This window comes from Crotalus tigris, unplaced genomic scaffold, assembly GCF_016545835.1.
Source record: "Crotalus tigris isolate CLP2741 ecotype Arizona unplaced genomic scaffold, ASM1654583v1 scf7180000023617.9722795, whole genome shotgun sequence".
NCBI classification, from domain to species: domain Eukaryota; kingdom Metazoa; phylum Chordata; class Lepidosauria; order Squamata; family Viperidae; genus Crotalus; species Crotalus tigris.
The window spans coordinates 5,370,567-5,383,062 of NW_024100081.1; the positions used below are offsets into that span (position 1 = coordinate 5,370,567).

Sequence of the window (12,496 nt, forward strand, 5' to 3'; positions counted from 1 at the left end):
CTAAGTTGATTTTTCTGGCATGTCTCCTCCGAACAAAAGAGAAACAATTCTGTCTCCCCCCACATGACCTGCGGCATTTGGTAGCAGCATTGAAGCTGGGCCTGAAATAAGAAGCCTAGACTTTGACTTCAGCCCTAGCGCCATTGCTGCCACTGAAAAAGGCTGCCTGGTGCCATTCCCCAGAGCTCCCCAGGATCTGCTGCATATCCTATGGTGCAGATCTGCGGCCTACCTGAGAGAGGTCTCTACGGCCTACCTGGATCACATGAGGCCTTAATTCTTGAAATACTTTTGAAGAATGCTCTTCTGTGGCTCTGCAGCCTTTGAAAATGATGCCAAAGCACATCCTGTTCTTGCACAATTTTAGTTGCTCCAGAGATTGTGTGAGAGCACACCCATTCTAGTAGCTTATCCAAAATGTCATGGTATGTCACTCTTGACATGTGTCAGGTTCACAATCACTGCCTCAAGAAAATCTATGGTGAAATTATAAGCCTGGCCTCATCCAGATTTGTTTTAAGAGGTTTTTATTATATTGCAGTAACCCCACAACAATTCCAAAAATTGTTCCTTTTTATAGGAATTCCACATTGGCTCAACATTTCAATCAAATTATCTCTATAATGCCAAGATTCCATTTTCAAACATCACTGTCAATTCAGATCCCATCCAATTAAAGTTCAGATTTTTTTGTGCCAGCATTCAACATATGAGATTTTGCATTTGGCGTTTTGAAACCCATTCAGTCAATTTATCATTAGCCTTTTGGAGAATTTCACAATCCTGGTATCACTGGCAAACCACATACTATACTGCACCTCTCAGTCCTAACTACAAATTATATTCAATTTAAAAAGCACCAGTCCCAACACTGGAGCAACCCAATATGTACTTCTCCCCAGTGTGTGAATTGATTGTTTGTTGCTTATTTTACAGCTGCAATTTATTTATTTTATTTTATTTTTAAAATTTATAAGCCGCCCCACTCCCGAAGGACTCTGGGCGGCTAACAATAAAAAACACATAAAACATAACAAAACAAACAATGCAAAGACAGTCATCCAGGGGTCAGGTTTTATAAACCCCAGGCCTGCCGGAAAAGCCAGGTCTTAAGTAGCTTACGGAAAACCAACAGGGTGGGAGCGGTCCTAATCTCCGGGGGGAGCTGGTTCCAAAGCATGGGCGCCATCACAGAGAAGGCCCTCCTCTGCGGCCCCGCCAAATGGCACTGCTTGGCCGATGGGGCCTGAAGGAGACCCAGCCTGTGGGATCTAACCGGACGTAGGGAACTATGAGGTAGTAGGCGGTCTCGTAAATAGCCTGGCCCTGAGCCATATAGGGCTTTAAAGGTAATGACCAACACCTTGAATTGGACCCGAAGACCAATAGGCAACCAGTGCAGCTCACGGAGGATAGATGTAACGTGAGTGTATCGAGGAGCACCCACTATCACTCGCGCGGCTGCATTCTGGACCAACTGTAGTCTCCGAATACTTTTCAAGGGTAGCCCCATGTAGAGCACGTTGCAGTAGTCCAGACGTGAGGTGACAAGGGCGTGAGTGACTGTAAGGAGAGCCTCCCGGTCCAGTAGGGTCGCAACTGGTGCAACAGGCGAACTTGTACAAAGGTCCTCCCAACCACAGCCGTCAATTGATGTTCCAAATTCAGCTGTGGATCAAGGAGGACACCCAAGTTGCGAACCCGCTCCGAAGGGGGTATATTTTGCCCCGCAAGAGTCAACACTGGACAGTCGACATGATCCTTGGGAGGCAACATCCAAAGCCACTCGGTCTTGTCAGGATTGAGCCTGAGTCTGTTAACCCCTATCCAGACCCTCACGGCTTCGAGGCAATGGCCCATCACATCGGCCGCTTCACTGAGAGAGCTCGGGGAGGAGATATATAACTGGGTATCATCAGCATACTGATGAAACCTCACCCCGTGCTGTCTGATGATCTCACCCAGCGGCTTCATATAAATGTTAATTAGGAGGGGAGAGAGGACCGACCCCTGTGGCACGCCGCATTCAAGGGGCCTTGAGTTGACCTCTGCCCTCCCACCAATACCGATTGCGACCGGCCAGAGAGGTAGGAGAACCACCGTAAAACGGTGCCTCCCACTCCCACCCCTTCGAGTCGTCGCAAAACGATACCATGATCGATGGTATCAAAAGCCGCTGAGAGGTCAAGTAGCACCAAGACAGAGGAATAACCCCTGCTCGGGCCCGCCAGAGATCATCCATCAGTGCGACCAAAGCGGTTTCTGTGCTGAAGCCGGGCCTGAAGCCAGATTGAAAAGGGTCTAGATAATCCGCTTCATCCAGAGACCGTCGGAGCTGGAGCGCCACCACTCTCTCTACAACCTTCCCCACAAAGGGGAGATTGGAGTCTGGACGGAAGTTATTTAAATCATCTGGGTCCAGGGTAGGCTTCTTGAGCAGGGGCCTCACAACCGCCTCCTTCAGGGATTGCGGGAAAGACCCCTCCCTCAATGAAGCGTTGATCAACACCTGGAGCCAGCCTCATGTCACCTCCTTGGCAGCCGAGACCAACCAGGAAGGACATGGGTCCAATAAACAAGTGGAGGCGCTCATTGTTCCCACCGCTCTGTCAACATCCTCAGCGGTCACAGACTCAAATTCATCCCATAAAACTGAGCTAAGACTTGCCCCAGTCATCTCAGAAGGCCCTGCCCAATTGGAGTCTAGGTCTGTCCGAATCCGAGCGATTTTGTCTGATAGGAATTGCACAAATTCCTCCGCTCTACCCTGTAAGGGCTCCCCAGCTTCCTGAACATTAAGTAGGGAACGGGTCACCCTAAACAGGGCGGCGGGGCGAGATTCTGCAGACGCAATAAGTGCGGAAAAATGCGAACATTTTGCCGCTCGTATCGCCACTAAATAAGTTTTAATATAGGCTCTTAGAAGTGTCCGGTCGGATTCGGAGTTACTAGCCCTCCAGCGTCACTCTAGACGTCTCTTCTGACGCTTCATCTCCCGTAGCTCCTCGGTAAACCAAGGTGCCCTCCGGGATTCACAATCACGGAGAGGTCGCATAGGCGCGATCCGGTCTAACGCCCCTGATGCTGCCTTATTCCAAGCAGCGACCGAGCACTCAGCCGGTTCGTGAAGGAGGGACTCAGGAAAACCCCCAAGCGCTGTTTGGAAGCCCTCCGGGTCCATTAAACGTCTGGGGTGGAACCACCTAATCGGCTCCGCCTCCCTGCGGTGGGGGAGTAGGACCGAGAAATCTAACCTCAACAGGAAGTGATCCGACCATGACAAGGGAGAAGTAACTATACCCCTTAAATCGAAATCACGTCTCCACTGCCCCGAGAGGAATACCAAGTCGAGCGTGTGTCCTCCCCTATGGGTCGGACCCTGAATTAAAAGATCTGTTCTATTATCCAATGCAGGTGAGTTTGTTTAGGAGCCTTTGGTGACAGGCTTTTTTGGAGTCCAAATATACAGTATCTGTTAACATCCTTGTCAATAGGAGAAAAGTAAACTTTGCCGAAGTACTTTTCCTTTTCAGCAAAGCTCATTCTATCATGTATTTTCTCTTTAGTAATACTTTCTACTACTTTGCCAAGAAGAGATGCTAAGGTAAAGAAACTACCTTAGCATTTCGATTGCTTTTAAAATTGGAATAAGATTATCTATTTTCAAAGGTGCAGAAATCAGGTGTGATGTTAACAGGATGGATATTTTTGTGAAAACTGGGACTTTTCAAATTCAACTATTATTTATTTATTTTTTTGCAGTTAATATTCAATTATTCCATTTTAATTTATACTTCTGATCAGCTGCTCTGACAAACATTGCCACTGAAGCAGCTCACCCAAATTATTATAATTACTAGCATAGCAAAGGCCCTAAGTGCAAATTACAGGCTATGTAAGGAAAGAAAAAATATAAATTTAGGGGATTGAGAACAAAGGTAGTGGTAATGCTAAAACTAAGTGGAAAGCTGTCAATAACCATTTATTATGTTTTTATTTTATGTAAAACAAGTTTTATGTAAGGTAATTTTAATGGGTACCTAAAATATGGGAGATAAACCTTTATGATCAAATATAAAGTAATCAGACCTGTACATAAGATTCCAATGACTGCAACTTTTATTAGTGCAAGGACTAAAGATATGTGGATACGGAGATCCCAAGCAGAAAAGATGCTGCTGAAAGACATGTTTGATGTATGTGTCAGCATTTTTTTTAAGAAAGCTGCACCTTATTCTAAACTTTTTTGACAGCTGTGTGGTCCCAGGAAAGCAAGTGTTTAGTTACATCTTGTTCTTGCTCTATTAATTCAAATATGTATGAGCCCAGGAAAATGCATGGCTTTTTTTGGATAGTGATACCAAGAACAGAAAGTCTCCCCGTAAGCTCTACAAAACCCTTTTTTTGCTTGGGATCTCAGTAGTTGCACCTCTCCTGTGAGGTGATCTTATTTTCAATATCCTAGTAACATTAAATATGGAATTTGTTCTTTTACACCTAGTATAGCATATATGAATAAATATTTCATTGATCTAACCGCTATGACCCTAAGATCTTTACTTAACTGCCAAAGCTGTCTTGAGTTCTACTTATTGATACTAGAGTTAACATTTTCAATGTATTTTCTGGCAGATTTACCCCATTTGAAGGCATTTCTTTAGCATTCTTTGTAGTGTATTTTTAAATATGCCTGATTGATGTATTATCATTAGAAACTAGGCTACCTAAATAATCATTTATTAATATATTAAACAGAACAATCTCAAAAATTTCCCTTGCTTGCCCAGAACAGTCTTTCATTGCCTGATGCTCTCTAGATAACTTTGCAATCCTTCGAAATTCCTATGGGCAGCTGAGAGAAAAGATTAGAATTGGAATGGGAAAAATAACTTTTAAAATAATATAATTTAAAGTCATTGGTTCCAGACTCTAGTTTAGAATTATGATGCCTTCTTCAGACATTGTCACTTTTCTATTTCATATCATTCCTTAGCTATAATTTTATTTTTTGTTGTTGTTATTTGAAGGAAAGCAGATTTAATCCACAACTATATAACTGGACAAACTACACTGTAGTTATGGAATGATGCAGCTGGGAGCAGTTTCACTGTTAATTTGAAATGTGAGATTAATTAAGAAGTGTAAATGAAGAATTTAAGAAAAACATTTACAACTAGAATTGCTAATTTTATTAAGCATGCCTGCAAAATATTTTTCTACTGTCTTCACTTTTTTCCTTTATCATATATTCTGGAATTAAGACATTTTAATATTACTCGTTCTCTATCATAACTACAATTTGTCTGATGTACAGCATCAAGATTTTCTATCTGCTTTTCAAAGTTTAAATGGAAATTTATAATTTGTAAAATTGAAATTTACAAGTTCAATTCTGAAATCTAAGCTAAACATATCTCATAACCTGCCATTTCCAGTCAAAGTGGCTTGATATTATCAAAATTTCATTTTTACATGAATAATATAACTGTATTTTGTTAAATTTATATTATTTTAAAGCAAAAGCACCATTATGAGTCAACTTCTTAAAAGACTGTTTACTGTCAACATTCCAGTTTTGGTATTTCAGCCGTATTTATAATTAGCTCTGCAAATATTTGAAATACAGTACCATTTTGAATATAGACTATTCAGATAGATTTTATAAATTTAACAATATCTCTGAATTTCTCATCAAATTAATTTGTAAATTAGGAATTATTAAAACTAAAGTACTTTCTTTGCAGATTAGCAATATTCATATCATGTTAGTGCTTGATCTGAGCAACAAATACAAACAATTATATCAGTAAATGTTTCATATATGTCCTCATGGTGAACGTACATAGCCATTCTGATATAACAAAGTAATTCCAAGTTTTTTATTTTGATGCAAGGGGAAAAAAACAATGGAATGTCCCCAAGAAAATTGACTTGTTCAGCATCTATAAAATAGAACATATATTGTATATTAAATGAAGCCATATTATATTGATTAAGGATCTTTCCCCACTTATTCCTAATCACAACATGAACATGCACTGGGAATCTATCTGTTCATGATATTGCCTTCGTCTCATCTCCAACCTATACCTAAGATAGTTTAAAGCTGTTTGGAACTAAGGTAATGCTCTTCCTTTTAAGCAAGCAACAAGCTGCAACACAGCTATGAATACAACTTGACATATTTCACTACTATTTGATAGTATTACTGTCAGAAGGTGCCTAATAAGTGAATTTCCTTATACATTCATAGCAGACCAGAAAGCAAGATGTATCTGAGGACAGGTAGAAGATGATCTCCAACATAACTATAGTTATTCAGTTGCCGGTAGGTACTGAGAAAGGATTGGGATTACAAATATCACAGTCCTATTATTCAGGTCTGGTGTGAATTTTCCATTTTCCCTCTCCAATTTCATAGGCATTTATGAGATTAAAAAAATTGTGACAGTCTTATAAAAAAAGCAATTCTTTCATTGAGATGTGTTGTCACTATTGAACTAAGTAGCTAAATGTGCTTTTTAAAAATTACATTAGTAAAATATATGGAAGTATAATTTGCATAGCAGGTTCAACCTTAAAAACTGGATTGTTACTTTTCCATGGAAATGACAGTAAATGATCTTATATCATTGTTCTTCAGACATCTCATGTTCTAATTTTAAAGAATTAGTAGTCAAGTTGTATTATACTTTATAATAAGAAGCAAAAAGGGAAAAAATGTAAAATAGAACAGCACGTGGCTACCCTTATCTAACAATGTACATGACCACTGAAAGAACATCTATCCTTCTCCCCACCCAGAAATCTCTAATATTTGGCTGAATCAAAGGTCACAACAAGCTCAAATCTCTGCCAATGAAATTATTGCAAAATTTCCCAGAGCCTCACTTTTTCAAATTTAATAGAATAGGTAATCAACTGCATTCTGATTTATCTTATACATCCATTCCAACCTTATGTTGGTTTCTCAGAGGCTTTTGATTACCTAGATGCATTGGCCCAATGAGTTCCAATACCTCTGGACAGCTCACTCTCAGGAAAAGCAATGTTCTTTTTTGTTTTTACTCCATTGTATTGTTATCCCATTTACCTCCCAGAATTCCTTCTGGTAGATGAGCAGCTATCTAAGTTTGTTGAATAAATACACATTCAAGTTACATAAATAAACAGATTCTACTTGGCATGTTCTATATTTTATATTAGTTGTGATTCACACAAATATTGCATGTGAAAGATCTGATGTACTATCACTAGCATCTCTAGATGTAGCTTAAGAAAGCTATAATACATGATGCTCTAAAAATTGCTGTTAGTCAATGCAAGCAGCAGTGGGTTTGATGGACCTGTAGTCTGATAATAAAAGCCAGTTTCTTCCTGTAAAGTACCAATTACAGTCTTGACATTTTAGATATCCTTTTAAAGCATAAGAACAAATTGAGCCATAGAACTATGCACAGTAAGGTGCACAAATTTCATTACACTAAAAGCCACTCCAAAAGTGGATAAACTGGATCCTAAGAGTAGACAGATCTAGGCCACAAAGGTAGACATGGCCACAAGTAACTTCTTTGAAAAATTATACCAAACTGGAAAATAGAAACATTCAAGTCTATAAACTCTCAGCAATACGATCAATAAATGAGTAGGATCAACTATGTAATTCATTATATAAAATTGATCTTTAAAATGTAATTTCCAATCCCCTCCCAGATAAAAGATATCAAAAGATTGTTATTTGTCTCTTCCTTCCTTTTCTTTTTATATAAAATACTCGTTTCAGATACAGAACATACATGTTCTGTGTTCTGTCACACACACACACACACACACACACACATGAAACTTCCTGACAGTTAGAACAATTAACCAGTGGAACAACCTGCCTCCAGAAGCGGTGAATGCTTCAACACTGGAAGTTTTTAAGAAGAGACTGGACAGCCATTTGTCTGAAATGGTATAGGGTTTCCTGCCTGAGCAGGCGGTTGGACTAGATGACCTCCAAGATCCCTTCCAACATTATTATTACTATTACTATTATTATTATTAATATTAATACTGTTTGTATCTCACTTTCTCAAAAATGAGAAGTGAAAAGGAGTACTGAAATCAGGTAAGGGAATGAAAATAGATATCTAACAGTGGGATGAAAAATCAGTAATCAAGGAAATGTCCACTCTTCTTCCACCTACAATAAAAACATCTTATTTTCCCTATGCCTAGCACACTTGAAAAAAGGAAGTTTATTCTTTCCCATTTTATGAAGATAGAACAAAAGGTTTTAAAAACATAACCAGGAAATAATTTAGGAACCTCCTGTATTTTTATTCTCTATGTAAAATCCTGGGATTTGTTCCTTCTTTTGATTGATCATGCAAGTAAGAAACCCAGCAGCTGCACACCGAATTTACAGTCCACAATCCTTGTTTTCTCTCTCTCTGTCTCTCTCTGAAGAAAAACCCAAATTCCAAACTATGAGATGTGGAAAAGAAAAACCAGCAACAACAAACACCTCTAAGGAGATGCTCTACAAAAATGTTGTGTGGGAAGGCAGATGTTTTCTGTAGGCTGCTCTACTTTGCAGGCAGACAAAATGTTACTAGAGATTGTGTGAGGATGAAAAAGGAGGGCAGGACTGATGAAGAAAGGCAGAGAAACACCATTGTGAGAAAATAGTAGAAATGGGAGGGATGTTGGGTTAATAAATGAGGAAATCAGACAAGAGGAAGAAAGGGTGCTGAAGGAGACAAAATAGTCAGGAGACATAGAAAAAAATGAAACAGAAAATATAACACGCACTCAGAAAGAGAATGAAAAGATTAGAGAGCTGAAAAGTCAAGAAAAAGGTGCTGAGGGATAGTAGCAGTGGCAGGAAATATAATTTCCAGAAATTGTTATCCACGTCTTGACTGACTGACTGTCTGTCTGTCTAGTTTAGAATCTGCCTGATTCGAGAATAACTTTAGGCAGATTACAATGAAAATAGAAAACTAATAAAAAAGAATCTAAGAGTCCAGACAAACTATACAAGGCAGAGTTCCATAATACTTTATCTCAAGGCCTGGGAAATTAAAGATTTCTGGAATAGCATCAGATAGAAGCTAAATGGATCTGTCTAGAATGAAGTGTGTCAGAAAAGACCCTCCCTAGTTTCTTGAGCTTTAAAAGAGATCCATGGGGGGATGGGAGATAATTGTATTTTCAGACATTGCAAGATTTACCCTTGCAGGGTAAACCAGATAGGAATCACAACCAGATGAATTAATTGTACTTTATTGTAAAATTATACTGACAAAATTTCACATGTCTGAAAGTGACTGTATTTTCTTAAAAAAATTAAAGAGCAACCTAAAAAAGGGACATCTCTGACAAAGATTCATAAAATTTTGTTTGTGTTTATAACTCTGTTTTACAAAAGAAAATTCAAGAACAAAATGAACAAAAAAATACATAAATCTAAAGATCACCTTTCCGAATAAAGAACTGTCCTTTATAATAAGAAATCACTGCAGGTGTAAATCAAGTAATAAATAATACATTATTAAGGAAACTTAGTGGATTTTATAACTTGCAATCCATCCTCAAATCATCCTCAATTTTATTTGGTTCAGTCTCCTGTCTCTTCAACTGTCCCTTATATTTGTGTTAACTTTCTTTATCATGTTTTTTTTTCTACTAAATTTGAACTGATTTATAAAAATACTGATATTGTTTTGTCAGATTCACCTCAGTGACCATTATTAGTATTAGTATTTTTTCATCAATCATCAGATTCAAGTCCCTTCGCACAAGAAATCGAAGTCCAATCCATCTTGAATTCCGTTGATTCTGATCTGCCACCTATTTGCTTTGACCACTAATAGTTCAGATTTTATAGAGAACATTAGCATACAATAAGCCTGTATTCATCTGAACTGTCTGGACTCCTGATTTCCTGTGCTTGACAAGTAACCTTTGTTCAATTTCAGTTCCAACACAGTGCCTTCAAATAATATTTCTAACTCCAAGTGCCTTTGTTTTCCTATGCACCAAGCCAGAGCTAAGCACGTTTTCTCTACAACATCTTCTTTTCACAAAACCCCTTTCTGAATTATCCAAGTTTACCAGCATTTTTAACTGATACCTGATATTCTCCTCACTCTCCCACCAAATCATTAATTCTATCATTGCTCATCTCACCAAATCATTAATTCTATCATTGATCATCTAAGAGAGCTCTTATACTTTCTAGATATAAAAATGTCACTGTTCACGTGACAAGTTCATTGCACATGTTACTATTGTCAATTATGATTACTGAGAAATAAATAAACAGTAATCAAAAAGGTTTGGTGACTATTTATGAATTCTGGGGAATTTTGGGATTTCTCCTATAGGTAATTTGGCAACATATTAAAACTTAAACGTATTAAAACAGAATAACCTTTGATACTGTGAAGCCTAAGAAAAGCAAAATGACAATATCACATCTTAATCCAATAATCCTTAATTATGACAATCCATAAAGGATCCACAACATTTCTTATTACACAAATATCTGAAGTAAAAAATTAAGAGTAGAATGAAATCAAAGAAGGGAGAAAAAAAATGATACTGACATTTAAAAAATGAGATGAAATAATGACTTCACTGGTAAACATTGGATAAGCTAGTTGGTGTTTGCAAATTTATAGTTGTTTCTTCAAATCAAAGCCATATGGTTTTGGTTTTATGGTGTACCAATTCTCCACCTAGCCTACACAATATAGTACTCGCAGTAAGCATCTACTGGAAAATAGAACTTATGCATTATATATCTATTACCGTACTTACAACCTGTCTGCTTACCTGGATAATATAGTTTCATTCAATTTCATATAAAGCAAAAAGTTCCTCAAGAGTACACTTTCACTTTTTATATTTATTCTAAATGATATTCAGCACATCCCTGAAGTTTGTACAAATGAGAAGGTAATAAGGAATGCTAGGCACAAAATCTCTATGTTGTAAAATATGATTTGGTAACATTTTCATGTACTGTTAACCATCTTACAAAAGTATATTGTAACAGAGGTAAGCAAGCAAAAAAATAAATACACGTACCTGTAATTTTATCTCTTACAAGCTTGCAGGATTCTATTTCACCAATGCTCCCAAAAAGGCTCCTGAACTCTTCTTGGGTCATGTTCTGGGGTAAGTAGTTGACTAGGAGGTTGGTTTTGCTGTCATCTGTAGCTGCCCCTGTCTGCATAGGGGAAGGGCAATTTCGGCTGTTGCTGGCAGGACCATTGGTTGTATTGGATGTAGGGCCATTTGACACCTGAGGCTCCATGGTGCTAATTATCTATGCAGAAAGAAAAGATGGAAAATATCCCTTCAATCCTCAGAGATATAGTTGCTATTTAAAACATACTTACAAGTGAACAAATAGGTAGCATTCATGGCCAATTTAAGAGAGTTAACAAAAAAAAATCAGCTTGGTTCTTCTGCTATTGTTATAAAGTAGGTCATGCTAGTCTTTGGCAGAAAGCACATAGTAAGACGCATAGACAAATACAACCTTCCCTTCTTTTCCCCTATTGGTTTTTTAATACAAAGCTAGTTTTTCTTTTCATGATGCATTTGTAATGTACAAATTTAACTATGATCCAAGGTATAATAACAGTGATTAAAATTACAGTTCTATTTAAGTGGAAGAGTCTCATGAAGAGAAAAAAGCTGAAAAAGTAAATGTACATTAGCTGTTTAATTACTGTGACACCTAGTATTGTGACAGGTTTATTTGGGCCATTCAAACTAAGAAAGCTATTACTGTGATATTATGAGCTTGAAGCAACAGACTTTTTGTCTTATCAAGGACACTTATTTACATCAGCAAAGCACTTATATTCTTCAACTATTTTGGCCACCAAAGATTTCTTTTGATTCTTTATTAAATAGAACTGAAACTGCAAATCACAGAATCAAAGTTTTAGAGTGAAAGGCAACATTTCACCCATCAAATCCAACCCGTTTGGTTCATAAAACCAAATAAAAGGATTTCAACAATAGCTGTTTTGCTCTGCTTAAACACCACTAGTGAGGGATGGCTTAGCATCTCTTTGGGTAATTGATTCCACTTCTGAATTGTTGTTACTGTTAGACGCATTTCCTTTCCAACATCCAATGGTAAGCTGACATCCTGTAACTTAATCTATCATTTTGTGTTTTACACTCTGAAGTGATACATATTTTCTATACAATAGCTTTTCAGAATCTGAAGAATGCTGTCATCTCTCCACTCAATCTTCTCAAGGCTAAAGGTTCCTTTGTCCTTCAATCTCTCTTCATAGATCTGTTTGTAGTTCCTTGATCATCGTTCATTTCTGTAATTATCAAATTTTATTTGTCTTCTAGGATGTTAGTTATCCCACCCACTTTGTGTCACCAACAAATATGATAAATGTCAGGGCTGCCCTAGGGTTTGTTTTAATGTGATGCTTTGCATGGTTTTGTTCCAGATCTTGCCTAATGTCAG

General features: G+C 37.8%; 1 protein-coding gene across 9 annotated transcripts in view; it reads right to left on the reverse strand.

Moving 5' to 3' along the window:
* The window catches only part of ELAVL4 (ELAV like RNA binding protein 4), a 124,701-nt gene that overhangs the window by 47,583 nt on the left and 64,622 nt on the right, over positions 1-12,496 (reverse strand). For all 9 annotated transcript variants that reach the window (XM_039319963.1, XM_039319958.1, XM_039319964.1 and 6 more), the window contains exon 2: positions 11,083-11,323. In XM_039319963.1, the coding sequence (XP_039175897.1) occupies positions 11,083-11,311 (229 nt within the window). In that variant the 5' untranslated portion in view covers positions 11,312-11,323. The remainder of the gene's footprint in view (positions 1-11,082; positions 11,324-12,496) is intronic.